Below are 21,944 nucleotides of genomic sequence, written 5' to 3' on the forward strand. Positions count from 1 at the left end.
CGCCCCCCCGAGCCAATCCCCACGCGGCGGGTCCGGCTCGAAGCTCTCCATTGGCTACCGCCCGTAGCGCGTCACTTAGCGGCGCTCGGCTCTCATTGGCTAGACGCGGCGGCGGGGCGGGACCACCTCCCCGCTGGCGGCGGGGGCGGGGGGGGTCCGCGGCTCCGCCGCCTCCATCTTGCGGGGGCCGCGGCCCGGGGCCCTCGGCGGGGCGGGAGCCGGGGCTGGGTGGGGGGGGGTGGGCTCTGCAGCGGGGTTTGAGGGGTGCAGCCCCTCGGGAAGGCGGCCCTGGGGGCGGCCGCGGGCAGCCCCTGGAGGGGGGTTGGCCTTTGAGGGGGGGTCTGGGGCCAGGGCGGCCCCTTGGGGGTCGGTAGGGCCTGGGGGGTCCCCGGGGGGGGGGGGGCTAGCCCCTTGAGGAGGGGTGTAGGGCTTTGGTGGGGGTTCCTTGGGGGTGCAGCCTCTCGGGAGGGGGGAGTCAGTACGGCTCGGGGTCCCCCGGGGGTGCCGTCCCTTGGAGGGGGGGGGCTGAGGGGTTTGGGGGGGTCCCCGGAGGGTGAGACCCCCGCGGGGGTGTCTGTAGGCCTTAGGGGGTCTGAAGGGTTCGGGGGTGGGCGCAGCGGCCTGAGGGGGTGGCTGCGAGTTTGGGGTTGAGTCCGCTGCAGTGGGTCTTGGGGGTCCCCAGTTAGCCACCCCAGGAGAGGGTCCCCCGAGGGGTAGGGAGGGGGTGGGGGGGGCTCGGTGCCCCCAGGAGAAGGGGGAAGCGCGGCCGAGCCCCCCTCGGTTAGCGAGCTTACCTCTCCGCTGAGAGGGGCGACGCACCGGGGCGCCCGCCGAGGAGCCCCCCCGCTGCCCTCCTCCACGGGGGACGCGGCCCCCGCGCCCGGGGCTTGCGCCCCGTGCCTGTGGGTGAGGATGGCCTGGGCTCTGAAGCTGCCGCTGGCGGACGAGGTGATCGAGTCCGGGCTGGTGCAGGACTTCGACGCCAGCTTGTCGGGCATCGGCCAGGAGTTGGGTGCCGGGGCCTACAGCATGAGGTAGGTGGGCCGCTCCGGCCACCTTAAAGGGTCCATCCTGCACCTGGGAGAGGGGCTGGCAGCCCTGGGGGGCTCAGGGTGGGCTGAGGAGCCCCAAAATGCGCCTAACAATGGGGGGACCGAGCTGCTCGCCGGCACGTTCGGCGGCCGCGGCGTCACACCCGGGGACGGTTCAGGAGGGAGCCGGGCACTTGGCTTCGGCACCAACCCTGGGACGTGGTGGTGGACGCTTGAAGTTGGGATGGAGTCGTGGTCGTAGAGAGCCCGTCGGCTGCTCAGGGCTCTGGGGGTCGGCCGCTCGGGGCTTTGGGGGCTCGCTGGGCAGTTGTTTTGGAGAGCAGATGCGCTCGAGGGCGTGGGGTTGTGCAGCCCCAGCATCACTCTTGGTCTTTGGCCTCCTGACGTCCTCAAACTGCAGCTAAATCATCCAGCGTTAGTCCCACGCTTCTCCTCCACTGCTGGTTAGAAGAGCTCGTGGCCAGTTGCTTTGGTGTTATGCAGCGTATGGTAATCGCCCCAGGAGCTGTACTTTGCCCTAATTAATTACCCTCCCGGAGGAACACCGGCATGGTTTTTTCAGGTCAGACTAGCTCTGTCCTGACTCTGAGCTAAACGAGGAGTGAAGGGGAGTAGCAGCACCCCCACCGGGTCAAACACCCCATGCTTGAGTGCAGCGATCGGGGTTGGAACCTCATAGCATCGGATGCTCAAACCATATTGCACAAGTACGTGGCCCGTGCTCTGGAGATGCGTCCCAGCTTGCTTCGCCGCTCTGCCCTCCCGATCCCAGCTCTGGCACCCAGCTGCTTGGCCGAGCCTCCATGCAGCGGTGAAGCCAAAGCGCTGCATCGTGCTCGCCATTTGAGACAAGATAACGCCTCAGTTTTGGCTGCATGAGTTGTAACGGGGAGGCGCAGTCCATGGATGAGGCGTCAGACTGGACAGGGTCTACCGAGTAGGTCTGCGAGTGGCCACATGCTTCCCCACCACCATCCTTGATTAATTAACTCTGTTGTGGGCCGGTGCAGATCCAGTGCCATCTGTGAGAGAGCTGCCTTGGTGTAACTTGGGGTGAGAGCTTTGTTAGTTCAAATGCGACTTCTGGTCCGCTTGTTTTCGTCCTGGGATCCCCCTCGGCTGGAAGTGAGGAGGGATGATGGGATGGATCACTCCCCGCAGACCCGAGGCAGGAGCTAGGCACACAGGCAGGCAGCAAAGGAAGGTCTGGAGGTTGGGGCTGAGGTTAAGCTGTCCAGGAGGAGGATGCCACAAGCAGATGCCTTGACACAAGACTGGGGCTTTCTGAGGGGGCTGCAATTGGAAGTGGTAAAAGTCAGAATGAAAAATGCCCTATTGGGTGATTGCCCACTGTAAAACAGGCTGGGAAGCAACTTCCAGCCTGCTGCCTTTTTCCAGGGGAAGTGAAAGAGCAGCTCTTCTCATCCAGCGTCCATCTCTCCTTCCTTCAAGGGACGAGGAGAGCCAGCACTTTCCCAAAGTTATCCCTGACTGCTGTTAGGATCTGTTGCAGCCTTTGGAGTTTGTTTAGTTGGAATGCTTGGAAAAAAACCAAAGTCCCAAAGGTGTGCGAGCTCGGAGGGAGTGTGTCCGTCACCTCTCCTGGCAATAGCAGCACCGAGCGCTGTGACCAGTAGCTTTTCAGAGGAGGGATTCCTCCTTCGTTACCTTTGATGGGGAGGGAGCGAATGAGTTTCCAACGTGAGCAGGGAAGGTCCAGCTTTGCTTTGGGGGAGAGTAATGAAGCTTTGAAGCTCCTTTTCCTCCCCTTTCCCCTTCCTTTTGGGCAAGGGGTCCCATGCACAAACGCTCCCCTCTCAGAGAGGGCGAGCAAAGGTGTCATGGAGCGTCTTAATGTGTAAACTTGCCTCCTTTGAGCTAAAACCCATTGGCCGTGCATCAAAGTTCTAATTGCACGAGGAAATCCTGCAGCTGCAAGCTTTGAAGCATTTACATCCTTTACCTACCACAGCTGACCCAACTAGGCAGCAGTTTCCAGCGCCGGAGGTTTGAGCAGAGGTTTCCTGAGGCCACGGTTCTGCACATCCCTGTGCCGTGCACCAAACTGGCTGTAAAGCTTTTCCATGCTGGTATTACCGGTGCAAAAGGGCTTCGACCTCCGTGTCGGTGGTGCAGTGGCTGTGCCGCTGCTCTGAGCCCAACCTGCTGCTGAGCTGCACTCTCCGCAGGGCTTGCTCGGCCGTCTGAAACCCGACTCTCTTTTTCAGAGACTTTTCTTGACCTACGCTGCCTGTAAATAGAGCGTGTGCCCCCGTAGGTGAGCGCGCCGACCTTCCTGTCCTGACATCTGACATTTTCTCTGCGTGTGGTGGGAAAGGGGGAAAGGTTTCAACAGGCACCTCAGGTTTTGAGCGTTTTTGTGGCTTTTTCGTGCTTGCCCCGTGGGGGTTTTCCGCTTTCATCCCTTCTCCCTATGGAAGAGACACGTTACTACCTTGGGAACGAGCGCTGGTAGGTGGTGGTGGATGATGAGGGTTGTCGCTCAGGCTTTTTCTCATTTGAGTTGCACAGTAGGATTGTGCTTTGCGTTTGTCAACGAACCTAAATTCTTGGTGTTACTGTTGTTCCCTGGAATTAGGTTTTTAGGAGAGCAGAGGTGGCTTTGGAGGTGATAATAGGGTGTTGCCTGAATACTTCCATCCGCAGAGTTTTTCTGTGATTATTTTTTTCCCTTTTTTCCAGGAGATTCTCTCCCACCCCTGAACCAGAGGCCTTAAGTGAAGTGTCTTTCCCCAAAAGCATGTTAAATTGCATGGTGAAATAATGTTTTTTTCAAAGGCAGGCCTGTCCCCAGGAGTTGCAGGAACTTCTCCAGGTGCCCATGGAGCAGGCAGGACTGTGCGTGGGTTTGTCTACAGAAAAATCCACTGATGATTGCTCGGTTCGGCCACGCTGGGCATTGCGGGGACGTCGCAAGGGGCTGCTCCTGAGATGTTGGTACCTGAAGGACTCGCAGCTTCCTGGCTCTCCCCCAACAACCCACAAAATGACTGGTTTTGAACTTGGTGGGCAATGGCAGGGTGGGAGACTAGCAGGAGGCAAATAACAAAGCGCTTTCTGTGCCGCCGTGAATCGCCTTGCAGGTTGTGGCTGTGGCATTCTGCTGCCATTTGCAGGTGCCTGAGGTTGTCCTTCCCCTGGAGATGCTGTGAAGATGCCAGGCCCAGGAGCTGCCGAGCTTTCCCTTGCTGTTTTATAACCATATTGTTTCTATAAATATTTCATTTTCTATTGCGCCCTGCAGTGCGTAAAGCTGACCCTATTACCTGGGTCCTATAGCACAGACACGCAACGGCATCTGAATGACTGGAGGTCCCAGCTGAGGGGCTCTTAGCAAAACCTGAGGCCATCACAATGGCAAAGGATCGCTCTCCGCGGGCAGGGGTATCATGGCGATGCTCTATCAACCTGTCCGTGTGTGCAGAGTTGCACCGAAAGTAGCCCTGCTTCCCCAAGAGCTGCTTGCAAAAGCAAACCATTGTTTGCTTGATGATTATTCCTAATTAATTGGGTTGGACTCTTGTTCCAGAAATACAGGGATGCGACTACCTGAAGTTTTTTCCCCCTTCTGCAGCTTGCAATAAAATGTGGGTTTCGGGTCGTGGTTATGTGGGGTCTTAGTGAACACAAATCTAGAGGCTGGATGTGGGGAGGTTTTGCAGGGATGGCTCTGCTGTTCCTCTTGGCAGGTGTCCGAGCGGTGTTAGTGGCCATGCGGAGCTTCTGGAACCCTGAAAAGCAGCTTGTGATAGTAGAGCAGATCGCTGTGCTGCAGAATGTGGATGCAGCATCACACGAGAGCTCTGCGTGCACGGGAAAAGTGAGTGAAAGCCGGGATGACAGCAGTGTGCTGGCTCTCCATGCAGGAAAGTCACAGTCGAGTTTTGCGTCTTTCTCACCCAGACTGCTTTTGCGTGAGACAAAGCAAAAGAAAGAGCAAAAAACTGGGGTCTCCCAAGGCTGCAGAATTGGGATTGAATCATTGCCATGTCAAAGCCTACGAGGAAAACGAGCGCTCGTGGGTGTAGGAGAAGTGCATCCTGGGTTCCTCTGGCTGCTGGGAGAATTTGTGCAGGGCGTAGCCTTTAAATTAATTTTCTCATCTGTCTGGGCGCAGCAGGTTAGTGCTGGTCTTCCCCGTCCTCACACCTTCTTACAGGAATCAGTAACATCTGTGCTTCATCCTGCCTCGGCAGCCTGCTCGGGCGAGAAATCCTTCTGCGGGAGGAAACGCCGTTCCTCTGCTAATGAGATGGAGCTGCAGGGGAGTTTGTTCTCCGGGTTGTGTAATTTGCCTAATTGTGTACACGTGCCTTGATGCCGAGACCAGGGCATCCACGCAGCTCTGTGTAATGTCTAATAAGTTGGGATCTGGGCGGGGAGGAGCTCTCCTGCTTGGCTTTGGGCAGCAGTGATAGGTGTTACTTGCATAGTATTGGAGGAAGGGAGGATATTTAGTCTCTTAAGACCAAAGGGTTAAAGCCCTGTTAGGGTGGGAGCTGGTATTTGGCCAGATAAGTCCAGTTTTTCCTTGGGGAAAGGTTTTTAATGTTCAACTAAAAAAAAAAAAAAAAAGCTGATTTAACTCCTTCGTCTTTACACTCCTGTGAGCCAAAGCCTGTAACAGGAGGGGCAGGTGACCTGACACTTCACCAGGGCTTAGTGCTTCGCTACTGCTCTTCGAAGGGACCCAAATAGCTCTGTCCTCATGCCACGTTTCACCTGGGACTGGTGGAATGGTGCTGGGTGGCCTCAGCAGCCGATGCACAGCTCTGCAGTCGCATCCGTGCTCAAGTGTGTTTGCCCGGCCTCTGCCTTTGCTCCGGGCTCTGCTCGAGTGGATGGGTGGGAGGATGTTCTGGTTTATGCACTACGCAGTAATGACTCTTGGCCATTGTTATGGCTCAAAACAACTGCTGAGAGTCAGCTTCTCAAACAATTTCTATTAAATACATGTCCATAGGCTATGGGCTATCGCTAGTGATTTTTTAAATTAACATTATTCAGCAAGTTCTTGTTGCCACATGGCCTTTTGAGTATGGAAAAGTGTTGGTGATCACAGGGGAGGGGAGACAGCGAGTTTTTTGCATAATCGCAAAGACCTGGAGCCATCCTTCTCCTGGGAAAAGTTGGTAGCACGGAGCTCGAACACCCTCGCTTTTCCCAGCCAGCATCTAGAGCGGCGGGACAGCATCCAGAGGATGATGAGCCCAAGCTCATGCCAGCTGGAGCGGCTCTGTGCTGCTCTGTGGCACGGCGGGGAGCTCCCGTATAACTCATCTGGTATGACCTGATAGCCAGGAAGGTGCTTGGGCCGTTGCAGGTTAAAGGTTTGTGGTGAAGCCATCCCAATGGCTCCCCAGGGCAGTTCCTCCTGTCATTAAATGTAGGCTGGTCAGGAGTCGTGGCGACTTTCAGCAAGAAGCAGACCTGTAAGGTATAAAAAGGTGCCTGCGGTTGTCTCAGAAACCTGGCTCTGCTTTCTCCCACGACCCACGGCATGTGGACCCGCGGTGTGGGCTGTACCACAGGTGACATGGAGCATCTTCTGACCTCCATGGGCATCCCAAGCTCCTGGTTTGGGTCAGGGCTGGCTGATTGTGCGGTGCCCAGCACAAAGGGCTCTTGGGTCTGGGAGCTTGTCAGTGAGTTTGGGGAAAGCCGAGGGTCTACCTCTTGCTGCGTTCATGCTGGAAGGGCTCTTTCCATGTCAGAGCCTGCAGGATTTGCTCTACTGAGATGCTTGTGTGCATCATGCAGCAGGTTACAGCTGCAGGAGGGAGGGAGGAAGGGTTCGGCGCTCTGACTGTGCACTCCCCCCATGTGATGTGCCCTGAGGTCTCTGCCTCTGCTTTGACTGACTCCCCTGTTTGCTGGGGTGGTTGGGAGGCTTTTATAAGTGCGGAGGAGGTGACGGTGAAAATATTAGTGACCTTGACCTGAGCAAGACTTCAAATTCCTTCCAAGGCTCTCCTGGAGGGTAAACGAGCTCCTGGCCTCTCTGCTTGGAGCAGAGGGGAAAGGGTTAGGGGCTGGCTTGGTGGTGGAGGTGAGCAGGCTGGTACCACAAGGAAGAGGATAGGCGTTTATTGGTGCGACACGGATGTCATGCTGTATGCGTCTTTCTTTGCAGCAGCTCTGCACTGATGCACAAGTGGCGCAGGAGTCGCGTTGCCAGATGAGCTGGGCTTCAGTCTGAAATACAAACTCTGTTGTCTCTTAGCTTTGAAGCAAGAAATGTGTGTGTTTTGGGTGGATAAGGAGGCTAACTTGAAAAAAGCTTTAGCAGAAGCAGGTGTCAGGTCCTTTTCTCAGACTACTCAGTCTGCTTTAATGCTCCTTAGCAGTTTTGCAGAGAGATGTCAGGGTACGTGGTTTTTTTTTAACTAAAAAAAGCTCAAAGCTCCTCTTAGGAGGAGGAACTAAATACCAAATGCATCCTCTCTGTGTAGCCAGAGCTGAAATGAATCTGACAAATCTCTTTGCAGCGACGTCCTTGCCCTGCCCATCTTCAAGCAAGAAGAATCAAGTTTGCCTCCTGAAAACGAGAACAAAATTCTGCCTTTCCAGTACGTGCTGTGTGCCGCCACTTCCCCCGCCGTCAAGCTCCACGACGAAACACTCACCTATCTCAACCAAGGTGAGAGAAGCCCTATGCCCTCCGCAGGCTGTCTGTGCCTCGTGTAAACACCCTAAAAAATTAAATTCTGCCTTTGGAAATTTCCCCTTGGGAATGGAAAGCACCTCAATAGTAAACTCCAGATTGCTCCTGTTTGGAAGTGCCCCCTCCTTTGCCTTGCTGCCTGCCCTCTGCTTATGGTGGTGAATCGCCTCTAGGATTTAACCTAATGCAAATCTGTGCGATGTAAGGTGGTTAACTGGTGTATCCGTGCTGGGGTGCTCTGCAGTGGGTGTGTTTTACAAGTTCAAGCTGTACCCACTGCTTTCAAGTAGAACTGGAAGATCAGGGTTGGCAACCAAAGCCAGATGAAGCTTGTGTAATCAATTTCATCCCTGTTCTTGGTCTTGGGTTAATAAGGGTAATTCCTGGAAAGTACTGCTGCAGGAAGGGGGAGGATTATCTCTTCCTGGAGAGGGGTGTTACAGCTGTGGCTCTAATGGCTCATGTTTGTATGACCCCTTCACTAAAACATGGCAAGAAGATCAAGTAGCATGGCTAGTGTGGCAGAAAAACATGTCAAAATGCCAGAGGAAGGGCGACAGCGAAGGTCCATCCCCAACTAACTGCCAGGTGCCCTTGTCTTCTTTCCCTCAGGGCAGTCCTATGAAATCCGGATGCTGGACAACAGAAAGATTGGGGAGCTGCCAGAGATAAATGGGAAACTGGTAAAGGTAAGCGGAGAGCACAGGTACTCGTGTCCAGCTGGGGCCATCCCCTGCTGCAGGGAGCTGTAGGGAGCAGCGAGTGAGGTCTTGTACTGCAGGAGACTCCATGACAGAGTGTGTGGGATAGGTCTGGCTTGATTGGGGGTTTATTTTCCCTTTCCCTTTCTCCCACCTTGTTGAGACCAGCCTGGCTGGTGGTGTCCAGCCAGTCTCATGGGGCCAGGGGTCAAGCCAAGAGGCGATTGCTAATGGCTTAGTGTTCAGGAAGGATAAGCTGCAGCCTTCATGCTTCTGTCCCAGGGGTCCGTCTGGGCTTTCTTTTATTGCTTTGGCTTCTCCGTGAAGCCTTCAGGCCCCTCTGTGACTGGGAAATGCCTTGCAAATTGAAGACTGCCAGGTTTCCTGGGGCAGCTCCAGCCACTGACTGTTTCTCCCCTCTAGAGCATTTTCCGGGTGGTGTTTCATGACCGGCGGCTGCAGTACACAGAGCATCAGCAGCTGGAGGGCTGGCGGTGGAACAGGCCTGGGGACAGGATACTGGACATAGGTGAGTTCCCATGGTAGCACTTTGGCTGGTGCTGGAGGAGATGTGGGTGCCTGAAGTGCCCCCAGCCGGGCTCCCGGTCCCTTGACTTTAGGGGACAAAGTGCTGTCATGATTCTGCACTTTATGAGACTTGGTTGGTTTTTCTATATGTTCCCTGTGAATCTCTTCCTTCTTCTCCTACTACAAATGGCAGCTTGTTCTCCATCTCTGCCCCTACAGATATCCCAATGTCTGTGGGCATCATTGACCCTAGAGCAAACCCAACCCAGCTCAACACAGTGGAGTTTCTATGGGATCCTTCAAAGAGAACTTCTGTGTTTATCCAGGTAAGAGAAGTGAGGAAACTCCTGTTATGGGGGTCTAGGGTAAAAAAAAAAAAATGTTTTCCAACGGGGAAGAAGGTGCTGCTTTTTAACTCAGAGCAGTAAAATAGCAGCCAGATGCTGCAGTGGTAGAAGGATGTCAACTAAAATACACCCTACCTCCAGCCTCAAGTGATGCAACAGAGCAGCAGTTCATGCCCTAGCAAGGGACAGGCATAGCTGACCACCAATAAGTTTTTATACGTTTGTGGTGGTTTAGGTCCCTCTGGTTTCATGATTTGGGTCTCCATCTTGCTTAGATGTTTTTGCACATCTCACCAGCTGCCTAAAATACCTCTTGGTAGTCTGGCCCTCCCACCTAGAATAACAGGCTGCAGCGTGTGGAGGCTGGGAACTCTGTGCCCTGCTGATCTGGGGCTTGCTTGTAACATTAAGAGGTTGCAAAACTTGTTGAAAGAATGTGGCTCCACCTCTGCTGTGGCATTCCCTTAACTCCTTAATGCTGGGGGTACCTGGTGTGGTCCCATCCCAGCTCTGTATTTCGCCCTTCTCAGCAGGCTGCCCTTTATGTCAGCTCTGTCCTGGCTCCCACGAGAAGAATGGGAGGTTTGTGGTCAGTCAAACACAGCAGAATTACTAACAGCAGGATGCTTTGCCTTCCCCCAGGTTCACTGTATCAGCACGGAGTTCACCATGCGGAAGCATGGAGGAGAGAAGGGGGTACCCTTTCGGGTCCAGATAGACACGTTCAAGGAGAATGAGAATGGAGAGTACACAGAGCACCTGCACTCTGCCAGCTGCCAAATCAAGGTCTTCAAGGTACCTCGGCCCGTTGGTGGCCTTTCCCTGCTAGGAAACAAACTGGGAGTCAGTCGCAATTCATGCTGCAGCCCCAGTGAACATCACAAGTGCAGGACAGCGGCTGAGCTTGCCTACAAAAGGGCCTCTTGGTCCTTCTGGTCTTGTGTTGCTGCTCTCTCCCCGGTTCCTCTCTGTCAATCGAGTCCAGATGCCATTGAGGCTACAAAACCAGTAAGCCAAGAACAATGTAGAGGGAGAACACGGGTTGTGCTGCCTCCGTCTGAAACCTCCCACGTTTAGTCTTGAGTCTTATCAGTTTGGGAGATCCTCCAAGGAGCTTTGGTGTCTGTCTGAACTCCTTGCTTTATTATTACCTGTTGCTGACGGTCCGTCTGCATCTGATGGTCCATCTGCATCCGGCCTCTCCGGCAGCGCAGGTGTCTGGTCCCTGTTGCAAATAGTTCAGAGAAACCCAAAGCCATGACCTGGCAGTGGCAGCCACAGCAGCATGATGGCGTGAGTGGCTGAGAAGGGTCATTCATGCAGGAGTGCCCAGGTGCCGTGCAGCGGGGCCGGCTGCGCAGGGAATATGCAGGGGGGCTCGCCATGCCCGTGCTCTCCAGTATGCTGCGGTTGCCTCCGTTACGCTGTCCTCCCTGTAACACCCTGCAAAATCTTGTCCGTGGCTCTTCTCTTCTTCCCCCTTTAGGGGCATTTGGCACACAGCGGGGTCGGTCGCCTGGCCGGACGCCTGTGCTGCTTTGCAGTTCTGCTGTGAAGTTGCTGTGGGATATCGGGCAGCATGCCCTGCTGCTGTTGACTTGGCATCTTTCCCCTTCTCTCTTCTCTTTTGCCTATTTGAATTTTAACATTTCAAAGGCAGGGGTGTGATTTGTTAGGGCTTGTTTGAGCTCTGGCTGGTATCTCGATGCAAATAGCCTAAGCGGATGGCTGTGGAGTTGGGAGTTAAGGGATAAGGCTGGTTGCAAACAAACACTTGGAGGATAGTGAGATTGCAAGGCATCTGGCACTGCATTTCTACTGAGCTTCAGCTCTTTGTGCCAGGGGATGGGGTTTGTTTTGGGGTTTTTTTGGCTCTGATAACCTTGAACTAGGAAAACCCAAAGCAGTGAAGCTGTGGGTTCAGGGCACAGTCTTCCTGCAGAGGATGGTCTCTGATGGTCTCAGCCTTATCTCCTGCTCATCTGACGCAGCTGCCCTCACGGTGTCAGGGCAGCAGACTCACCATGCATGTGTTTCCCTGTGCCTGCTTTGAGTCCTGTTTGCCACAGGGTGTCCTTTGTGGGTTAACATGATTCGGGCTCCTGCCCTTTCCTTTCTCCCCTCTGCCCCTCAGCTGGGAGCATTTCAGTGCTTTCAGAATAGCTGCTGAGGGCCCCTTACCCATGCTTGTTGGTGTCCGGAGCACAGATCCTTTCTAGCCACCAGAAGCAGCAGTGCTTACCATGGGAAGGTAAGAACAACCATTAGATTTTCATGGCAGAAACTGGCTAATGAAGCCACAGCTAAGCAGCACCTCCTCGCCCAGCTCAGAGCGTGGTGGTAGCTTGTTCAGGTCTCAGCTTTGCTGTCCAGAGGAAAAGAGATTTGGAGCTTGGGGGAACGGGAGGGCTGTGGTACATGGCTGTGTTGCAGTCCTAAAGCTTCCCCGCCGGTGCCGTGGATGCGTTCATCCACTTGGGAGGTATCCACACGTTGGCAGGCAGCTGTGTTGGTCCACCAAGGCCAAATTACTTCCACTTGCGAGTGCAGGCAGAGACCATGCACGGCCAAGTTTTAAGGGAATTTCTTTAGGGTTCTGCCGAGGGGAGCACCAGGATAGCTTTGGTGGTTATAATGGCGCGCTCTGACTTGCTGCTTTCCTTAGGGCTTTGAGCATTTGATAAAGGCAGCGAGTAAAATCATCTTAATCTTGCATATGAGAAAGTGCATGGTTTTTTCGAGGTTGTGGCAAAGGCAAGGGCATAATTGAGTTCTCATGTTCTGGTGCAGTTTGTGCCACTGAAATGCCACCTCTCCAAGTGGTTGATGAAGGTGCAGAAGACACAGCTCAGATGTGATACCAGTAGCTGGCCTTTGTCCCCTTAGAGCCAATGTATGCTGTCAGGAGAAGTGTCTTCTGAAAAATGTTTCACCTCCTTGTTCACGTTCTGGGCCCCATTTTCGGGACATGGATAGATCAGGATATTGGGGTAGTTACAGAATTGATGCTGTTGCCATAGTTAATTCTCTGGGCAGATGGTCCGAGCCCCCTTCCTTTTCCCTCTGTAAAGCAACAAGTGGGTGAGTAGAAGGACAAGTTGCCATTTCTGGTTCTTGCGTTTCTTGCACATCTATCCAGCCAGCTGCTGCCACCCTTCCATGCTGCTGATCTAACAGGAGTGTCTCCTTTCTAGCCCAAAGGAGCTGATCGGAAGCAGAAGACGGACAGGGAAAAGATGGAGAAGCGAACGCCTCATGAGAAAGAGAAATACCAGCCTTCCTATGAAACTACAATACTCACAGAGGTGGGGTGCTGGCATCGTTGTTTTAACGAAACCTGGCTTGCTTTGCTCGCAGGTGGCAAGGAACTGGCTGTTCTGCTGCGAAATGTTTGGCCAAGTTGTTAATAGCTGCAAGACAAAAGCAAGATAAATTTTGTAGGCAGAGGACGTGTTACTTACTAGACCTGAAACAGGTCTCTTGTGCATGGGAACGTGATGGTTTTTTCCCCACTGTAATAGATCATCTAATAAAAGATTTTACTTCTCCCTGCAAGCTTCATTTTGCCTGTGTGGCAACTGGCCACTGAGGCTGTGAGCTGGCAGAAAACCCCGTTGTTTCCTCCCTGTGCTAGTGGACAGTGTCAGTCTATTAAAATGTGATCATCTGAGGGGTCGGGGCTGAACAGCCCTGGGGAGGGAGCCCTCGTCCTACCCTGGCTGAATTTGGGGATGCTTGTCAGTGCCCAATTCAGCCTTGATCTGCTGAACAGAGGTGCCCAGGCCAGCGGGCAGCGTGTGTGTCAGCCCAGTGCCAGAGCGATGGTTTAGATCCCACATCTCGCTGCGTTTGAATTTTGTGACTTTTGGCCTTTTGAGATTAAGAATCACTAAATCTGAGCTTTGTGACCATCTGCAGTGAATTGGCATGGCTTCTTTTAATCCCCTACTTTATTCTTTAATTCTGTTTCATAGTCAGTTGTCGGTCAGCAAATAGCTGTTAACCTGTGCTGACCAGAGCAGATGCGCGTGCTTGTTCAAAGCGATCCTGTGACTCTTCTGGCTTTTCCTTTCTAGTGTTCTCCCTGGCCAGAGATAACATACGTCAATAACGCGCCGTCCCCTGGCTTCAACAGTTCCCACAGCAGTTTTTCCATTGGCGAAGGGTAAGTCCGAAGAAGAGGCTAGCTGGCTATTGATTTCTGCCTTGCACGAGAGATTGATGTGTCTGAGCTGGCAGTGACCATTAGCAAAAGGAAGGGCCTGATTCCAAGGTGTACAGGAAGGTGGAAGCAGCTGAAAAGGCTGTGTCAGTGGGCGAAAATCAAATTAAAGCCCTTGAAGCTGAGCACTGTTACCTCTCTTGGCTGCAGCAAAGCTCAGCTCTTGCATGAGAAGCCTGCATGCATCTGAGCAGCAGTTCAGCTTCCAGCCTGCTTCTCTCTGCCTTTCCCCATTGCGTTAATACTCCAGCATAAGCCGTTCATTCTTGCGAAGTATTGCACTGCAACAATGATGGTGTTGCTGCAGCCACGTAGCTGTCTGTCCCTGTGTTTTGGTGGTCTTGGTTATGGGACTTGGAGGGTGGTGGTTGCTGCCTGCCGGGATCCTGTGCCGGAAGGGGAAGAGCGGCACTAACCTTGTGTTCTGCTCTGTCTGGCTCTCTTCCCCAACCTAGCAATGGCTCTCCAAACCATCAGCCCGAGCCACCCCCTCCGATCGCAGATGTAAGTCACACCTCAGAGCTTATGCTTGTGGTAAGGATGGTGCACAGGTCAGAAAATGGGATTTGGGGATGGAGCGGGGGTGGGTTTGTGGGTGGCTGTAGTTTGCTGGGGAAGAGACTGCTCTAGTTTAACATCTTTGGGGAGTTATAACTTCTTTTTGACTCCTAGTTGGAAAAAGAGGTGACAGGGTGAAAAATGTCCAGTACAGCCATGTGGAGTTGTGAGCAAGGAGCAAGCTTTTTGTAGCTCGCTGTGACCTTTACTTATTGCCTTGATCTTCACTGTGCTTTCCCCTTTGCTTCCTTCCTCTTTCTTTGTCCCTCTGAAGCCTTTTAAATCAAAACCTGTCCAGGCTGTAGCCTGTATTGTGCGTGTGATGTGAGCCTGGCTCACTAGGGTCTCGATTTAAGACTGTGATTATAAACACTGACTGAGCTGCCCTGTGCTCATTCCTCAGTGGAAATGCTTCCATGTCACCTCTGAGGCTGTGACCCTTCTTTTCCTACATTGCAGAACCTCTTGCCCACCAGCACGCCCCAGGAGGCCCAGCAGTGGCTGCACCGAAACCGCTTCTCCACTTTTTCTCGGCTTTTCAGAAACTTCTCAGGTAGGTTACGACATCCCCTCCATGTCTGCCCCTTCTCTGTGCCAAGTCGCTCTGCCTCCTCTTGCTCCTGAGGCTATCTTCATGTTACTGTTGCAAATATAAATGCTTTTTAAAATTTTTGTAACACAATAAAATGTGGCTCCCTGAAAGCTGTGTTCTTCATTTCTCACCTCGCTCTCAGCTGGCGTAATAGCGGGGACTGGGGTGGTTTCTCTCCCAAGAGCTTGCAGCACCCTCTGATCTTACAACAAGCTGAGAAATGCTGATCTGGGGGAAAGCACTGTATGTAAAGAAATGCTTCACATTTATTTTCCTCTCCTTCCCTGGTGATACAGCCTCTGTTATCCAGGGTCACCGAGGTGCTAGATAGCCAGCTGTAAATGATAATACAGGACACAGGATTGTACCGAAACACGCTCTTGCAAAACCAGTCTGGAAAAAAAATCTTGCAAGCATCCTTCTGGGGGAAGCAGGGGGAGGTTGTTAGCAGAAGGCAGAGCAATTTGGGAATGGGGTGAGCTCTCTGAGCAGGAGGAGGGGGAACTGGCACAGCTGTGGTGCCCAGAGCCCCTCCATCCTGGACACTTTGGGCTGGATTGTGTGACTTTCTCTCCTTTTGATTTTTAAAACTGTAGGTGCAGACTTACTGAAGCTGACCAGAGAAGACGTTATCCAGATCTGCGGCCCTGCAGACGGCATCAGGCTCTTCAACGCATTAAAAGGACGGTATGTTGTTTGCTTAAAAGCTGATTGTGGATGGTAGGTAAATTGTATTTGTTTTAGCCTGTTTGCTTGGCTCTTGCTGTTAGAGAGAACAGAGTTTCATTAACCTTCCTGAACCTCATTCAGTCAAATTTGATAACTTAGCCAGCAGGGTAACCACTCCAGAGACAATTTGGGGAAGAAAATCCATGTGGGAGAGAAGTGTTAGAAATTATCTTACTGTTTGAGTGTCAGAGAATCCAGCCACAAGCCAGAAAGTCCTGCCGATACAGTACTTGTGTCCTCCATCCTCTGAACTGCCTCTCAGTGGAATTACCTTCCCAGAAAGGGAATATTCCTTTGCACCTTTCCCTGAAGAAGAAGGGACTCGTGTTTAACTCTGACCTCCTATCTGAGCTGGAGCATTTCAGAAGGCTCTCCTGCAGCCGGGCAGAGACGCACAGGGTGGGCTGTATCCCAGAGGGAAGGTCTGGGGAGGGATTGGCGCGGCTCTCTGATATGGGGCAGCAAGAGCTACACGGGTGGGAAGCATTCCAGGAGGTTAATGTACTGCCTCCGATGGCTCGGGAGATAGTGGGGAAACGTGGTCGCACTGTGTTGGGGGAGAAAGGCATGAAGGACAGGAGATGGTGCCAGCTTTTGCACTGCAAAATGAGACTCTGAACAAGAAGGAGCGTGCGTGTTACCAGCAGAGCTTGGTCTGAACCGCAGCCGCTCTGTCCTCAGGAGCAGACCATCTGAGTTAGCTGCTCGGTAGCCAGCTGGCACCATGTCCCCGTGCCAACTTTGTCCCCTTCTCGCAAAAACCTTTACTGCATCAGCAAGGTGGGAATTACCACGATGGTTTTGCTTCAAGATGAGTTCGTTGATCTCTTTTCCTTGAGAATACTGGGGAGGGAAGAGTCGGGATCTAGAGGTGTCCTTGGGTAAATATGATGGCATTCGCTCACTGCTCTGTCCATAGAATGGTGCGGCCCAGACTGACCATCTACGTGTGTCAGGAGTCCCAGCAGCTGAGGGACCTCCAGCAGAAACATGAGGATGGGGACACAGTAACCAGTACTTTTTTTGGTAAGGGTTTCAAAGCTTGGCTGGGGGCACGTGGGCTTGGGGTTGCTGCTGACAGGGTGAGGGGGAAAAGAACAGCCAGGGGGTTCAGCAAACAGAAATGTGGTGGGAGGCTGTTTCCAGCCTCGCCACTGCTGCCCACAGGCGCTTCGCACCAGTTGCCTCTGATCCCCTCGTCCCTACACCACTGCCTGGTGGGTTTTGGGCTGGCGAAAGGCCCCTCTTGCAGCCAGGGCTGCTTGTGTTACCAGAGCCAACTCAAAGAGGATCTGTGGCTTTCATTTTCAGCTGCTATGCCTTGTGTTGGCTGCTGTTGTCCTCATCTCCTCACTGTGAGGAGGCAGCGAGCTCACGTGTGAGCTCACCTGCAACCGAATGTAAGCTCTGTACGCAAACCAAGGGCTTGTACATGCTCCCCTTTGGTAAGGGTGCCGGAAGATCACAGCGAACCCTTTTTACTTGCCCTGGTCCTACCCAGCTGATTTTTCTCCTTGCCTACCAAATGGGCAGCTGCAGAATCTGACTGTCGGCATGCTGCCTGCTCTGAGCCGACAAATGATAGCTCCTGCGAGAATCCAGCATTGCCCAGACAACAATGAGTGACCTACATTTGTGGAGCAGCCAGGCGCCGGTTTATCCACCTCTGTGATTGGAGCGGGAAGTGCAAAAACAAACAGCTCGTCCTTTTCTTGCCCTGGTCCAATTCAGATCCTCTCACTTCCCCCCAGGACCTACCTTGCGGGAGTGGGGGAACGCAGGGGGGCTCTGGGGAGGTGCGAGGGCAGCGTTTCCACCCTGCTGGGATTGAAAATGGCCAGGAATGGTACAAAACGCTGCTCAGCTGATGCTAGTCAAAATAGAAGCTTTTTGGGGCAAGGACTGCAGAAATACAGAAGCATTGCAGGACATTGACGACAGCCAAGTTACTGTGGAGCTGATGCTTGTGTAGCTCAGGGCACACTGCAGCTGTGTAGCAAGAGCAGACATCAGAGGCATGCTGCAGTTGCATGTAGATTTAGCAGCTTGGGCTTGGAAAGATGATAGCTGCATGAGTCGGGCACAGCAGAGCGGGTGTTCAACCTGCTGAAAAGCAACACTCGATAGACAGGCTGTGCACAGTCCCGTCCCAACGGGGGCTGTGATGTTCCTGGGTAGATAGCAGCCTGTTTGTGATGATCCTCTAAGCGGCCGCGCCCTGGGCTAGCATGCGTGGCACTAGCTGAAGCGTCTCTGCATCCACAGTGTAGATACCGACGCTGCACTTGGCGTCTAGCTATAATAGTTCTTCTCGCAGTGTACCACGCTATTTATCTGGAGGAACTGACGGCGGTGGAACTGACGGAAAAGCTGGCCCAGCTCTTCAGCATCTCTTCCCAACAGATCAGCCAGATTTACAAGCAAGGTCCGACGGGGATACACGTGCTGATCAGTGACGAGGTAACAACCTCTGAGTGCTCCTTATTTTCGACCTCTTGTGCTGGGTTGCTTCAGCTGGTTTGTGTCTGATTGTGCTCTGAGCTCCGCTGTGGAGGTTGCGCAGCACCCAGGGGAACAGGTCCCCCGGGCAGGTCTTCAGGAAGGGCCCTGCTCGGTCACCTCCGGTTTCCGAAGGGTCAGAGTTAATTGTTGAAGCCTGTAGAGCCAAGGATGTTGGCACGTGGGGATGCTGCTCTGCTGCCAGGGGCACCTCACTTAAACCTGTGAGGTTTATCAGGCATGAACAGCTCTCACTGAGCGAGTCCGGGCTGCGTGCATGCCCTCCTTCATGCTTGGGTTTCTTCTAGCGTTGCTATAAAAGCAGGGAGGGGAATTGCTGTGAGGAGAACTCTGCTTTCAGATTTGCATCCCAGAATCCAATGGTTTCCTCTCTCGGCTCGCTCGTTTGGACCTTCAGTTCTGGAGAGCTGGAGGAAGGAATAAATATTTATGGCTGGTGCCTTTCCTACCTCCCAGAGCACTAAGCTCCTGCCTGAGCAGCTTCTAGCCCTTTCGGTACTCTAAGTCTATGCCCGTCTCTGACTGGCAGAACACAAAGCCTTCACTGAGGGCTGTGAAGCGCTTCTGCTGTGTTTAAGTACAGCCTCAGACTAAGATGGCTTTCGTGACTTCTTTCAGATGATACAGAACTTCCAAGACGAATCCTGTTTCGTTCTGGACACCATGAAAGGTGCGTAAATGCCTGGGGTCCGTCTTGTATTTCCCTTCCATACTTCTTGGGGAGCTCTTGTGTCAGATCCGCTCAACCCAGCAGATTCCTTTGCTGTTGCGAGTGGCTCATGACCTTTGCTTCTTTTGCAGCTGAAACCAATGATAGCTACCACATCATCTTAAAATAGGAGGGGACGGGATGAGGAGCACCTGCGATCCTTTCGTTGTGCATGAAGACCCTTCACTTCCAGCACAAGGACACGAGCAGAGATCTGGAAACTCCTGGGCACCCTCTGGAAAGCCCCCGAGCTGTTGGTTACTCGGCTGTCTTTCTTGCAGGGGACCTCCTTGCTCTGACGGCACCTAAACGGCCGTTGATGGTAACGTGCTGCTTAATTGCTGGAGCTCTGAGGCTTGAAGTTACCAGGTCGCACTCTCATGTAGCTCTTGGTAAAAATTTGCCATTGGGACCTAAAACCTGTGCGAGGCCTTTTTCTATGACAGGCGTGCTCTGCTTTTCTGAGAGGCATCAGCTCCTGTGACGCTCGCAGACTGGCAAGAGAGCATGAATTAAACTGGCCCAACAAAGCCAACCGGCCCTCGGGCACGTGCTGAGCTGAGCAGGTCTCAAATACGCTATGTACTGTGCTGATGGAGTGGTAGGCTAGGGCTGGGAGGGATTTTCTTAAAAGATTTTGTTAAGCTTTCATTTAATATTACAATGCATCTGTTAGACAAAGGTGGTGACTTTGTTTTTCTCCTCTCCACCCACCCCGAAAATGGTGTTGGCATGTGTGTGCGGGTGTGGTTGTGGTGCTATCCTTCTTCCCTTGCGAGTGTAGGGTCGTCAGGAACTTTATATACACATCTAGTTGTATAAAGCTGGAGCAAAACGTGAAGCCGAGTTGGATAAAGAAATAGCTGACTAGCTTGGTCTATGGGATTCTTTTCTGCATGTTTTAGGGAGAAAAAAAAAAAAAAAGACTTGGCTATCTCTACTGAAAATTTTGAGCGATGTCTACCTGCTGCCTTGTTTTCTGCCCCTGCATCCCTCTGCCCAGCCTCCATAGCTGCCCCAGCGTTGGTGTAGCCCTGCGTGCGCTAAGGAGGTGGCAGATGGCAAGTTCAAAGGGTTATTGAAAGCCGTTGGACTCGATGGTGACAAAAGTGCCTCCGTGCAGGTTTCCAGGACAGCAGTGAAGTCTCTGGGGTGAAGGATCTGCCCTGCTGTGCAGGTGATGGATCCTATTCCCCATCCATAAGATCCCCCAGTAGAGACCAAGATGCCCATGGTGATGCCTCCCTCGAACTATTGGCACTATCTGAGGAGGTTTTGAGCCAAAAAATAGGGGGGAAAAATAGAATGTAAAGCAGGCCTCTTATTTTTAAATAAGGCTGCAATGAGATCCAGCTCAAGGCAGGTGCGGTGGGTCTGCGCTCAGGCCGAGAAGGGCCCGCGAGTGAAGGCACTGGTGGATGCAACAATCGCGACGGTCACGTCCCTGCTGCTAAAATACCGGCTGCTCTTCTGTGTTTGTAAGCCATAAAAGATTCTGTTCCCATCTTCCTTGGCCAGCTGTCGTCTTCTTGGAGATGAAAATTAGAGCTGGTTTGGTCCTTTTCCATCCTTTGCTTGCACTGGCTGAGCTCCCGCAGCTGCTGCTTGTGACTCCGTCCTGGTGCAAAGGGCACCATTAACGTCCCCGTCTCCCTTCTCCATCGCGTGTGACGCTGCTCGGTGCGCCCTCACTCCGGCACCAGGGGCAGGACGTAGGTCAGCAGCTCCCCAAAACCATTGTTCAGGACTGCGGCAGCTCCCCCTCACCCCCAAAATTGCCTCCCAGCTGCTTCCAGAGCTGGGTAATGTCGGGGTTGGTGAGGAACTGGAGGATCCAGAGGTTAATCCTGGGAATGGTCATAGCTGAGTGCTGGCAACGGGTATCCAGGATCCCCACATGAACTCCGGGGACAAAGCAAGGCATGGGCTGCTAATTCCAGCAGTGAAGAGGAGGAGGCCTCTTGGTCTCCTTGCCTGGCTCGGAGGCAGCTCACTTCTCTAACCCTGGACCAGAGATATGAGCACACCCTGAGCCGCTGCAGGTCCTGCCCTGAGCTGCCAAAGCCTTGTAAATCAGTCAGGGGTAAAGGTGCCAAGAAGTCATTAAAAAATGGAATAATTTTGCTCGCTTCTCCCCATGAATGCTGGGCAGCGGCCGGACCGTGAGCTCCATGGGCAGAGGGGCTTGTGTTTTGGCCGCTCGCCTTTTGTACGTGTTTGGCTACCTCCGGTAGTTAAGACAACGTGTATTTTAATTGTTTTTTCTGTTAGCATGCCAGAAGTGCGATGGACCTGTACAGTAGTGACGCGGGCTCGGTAAACGCTTTGTATTGATGTTGCTGGGTGCGTGCGGCTGATTTTAATCCCATCGGATGAGGAAAACGCCGGCGAAGTGATTTGTCGCGCGTGGCGGCTCTGGGAGGAGAATGAAAGCCCCCAGATGGATGGGGTAGCAACGGGCCAGTCCTTCCTCCAGCCCCAGTTGCCGGCTGGAAACAAGGGGGGAGACGAAGAGGATTTTTTAATCCTATAATTTGACCTGTTTATTAGTTAGCAACTCAACTAATCTGTAATCCAGGGGCAAAGCGCTGTGGGAGCTGGCTTCGGGAGGAGTGTGTCGGAGGGGCTGCTGAGTTGAGGTGAGTGCGGGGGTCTCGTGGAGCGGGGGGGGGAAGAAACCAAAGGGGGGGAGACCCCTGTGGAGCCGGTCGGTCATCCTGATACCTGCAGCCCTCTTCAGCCTCAGCCCTCTTCAGCCTCACGCTGGGAGCCTGGGGAGGAGGAAGATGGAGCAGGGGGCTCGCTGCCTTCAAGGGGGGGGGGTCGGCTGGCTGGCCACCGCCATGCCCGTGAGCCGGGAGGGCTGAGGACAGGCCACGGCCGGCCCCCCCCCCGTGCCCACAAGCCGGTCGACCCCCCTCCCGCGTGGGGAGGTGCCTGTGCCCCCCCCCCCCCCAGCCGCCCCCCCCCCCCGAGAGCTGCAGCTGGTCCGTTATTGCTAAAATAAGGCGCTTTTGGCCCCTTCCCGCTGTTTCCAGCCTCGCTAATCTCTTGTCTAGACTCCTCTGCCGGGCAGCTTTCGGCCACCCCCCCCCCTTCCTCCTCCAGCTGGGTTTCCACAGAGCCCGGGGCTGCGGCCTGGACCCCCCCCCCCCGGCCCCATACCCCCCAGTAGCAGGTTGGGGTGCTCCCCCTTGTCGTTTCTCCCCTTCAGGCCCAGCCCCGGAGCGGGTGACGTCCCCCAAGATCCTGAGCTGGGTGCCGCGGTGGGGGCGATGGGAGCAGGCCCGCCGGACACCCC

At 53.7% G+C, this 21,944-nt stretch overlaps 1 protein-coding gene across 2 annotated transcripts; it reads left to right on the plus strand.

Annotated features, from left to right (window-relative positions):
• Positions 1 to 601: 601 nt before the first annotated feature.
• TFCP2 (transcription factor CP2) lies at positions 602 to 20,983 on the plus strand. 2 transcript variants are annotated; one of them, XM_075049420.1, is made up of 15 exons: positions 602 to 1,034; positions 7,562 to 7,713; positions 8,350 to 8,426; positions 8,862 to 8,967; positions 9,186 to 9,292; positions 9,956 to 10,108; positions 12,508 to 12,618; positions 13,390 to 13,478; positions 13,991 to 14,069; positions 14,553 to 14,646; positions 15,282 to 15,372; positions 16,334 to 16,440; positions 17,732 to 17,874; positions 18,553 to 18,604; positions 18,736 to 20,983. In XM_075049420.1, the coding sequence occupies exons 1-15, from the start codon at positions 913 to 915 to the stop codon at positions 18,771 to 18,773; spliced, it is 1,521 nt and encodes a 506-aa protein (XP_074905521.1). In that variant the 5' UTR covers positions 602 to 912; the 3' UTR covers positions 18,774 to 20,983. The 2 variants fall into 2 exon arrangements, with proteins under 2 accessions (XP_074905521.1, XP_074905522.1); XM_075049421.1 differs by having other exon boundaries at positions 603 to 1,034; positions 13,991 to 14,039.
• The last annotated feature ends 961 nt before the right edge of the window (positions 20,984 to 21,944 follow it).

This window comes from Buteo buteo, chromosome 17 (genome assembly GCF_964188355.1).
Source record: "Buteo buteo chromosome 17, bButBut1.hap1.1, whole genome shotgun sequence".
Taxonomy (NCBI): Eukaryota; Metazoa; Chordata; class Aves; order Accipitriformes; family Accipitridae; genus Buteo; species Buteo buteo.

Excerpts from the sequence above, each read along its gene's own strand:
- TFCP2 (XM_075049420.1), top strand. The coding sequence starts at position 913 with ATGGCCTGGGCTCTGAAGCTGCCGCTGGCGGACGAGGTGATCGAGTCC. Across the intron at positions 12,619-13,389 it reads AAACTACAATACTCACAGAG|TGTTCTCCCTGGCCAGAGAT; the intron begins GTGGGGTGCTGG and ends TTTCCTTTCTAG. Across the intron at positions 16,441-17,731 it reads AGTAACCAGTACTTTTTTTG|TGTACCACGCTATTTATCTG; the intron begins GTAAGGGTTTCA and ends TTCTTCTCGCAG.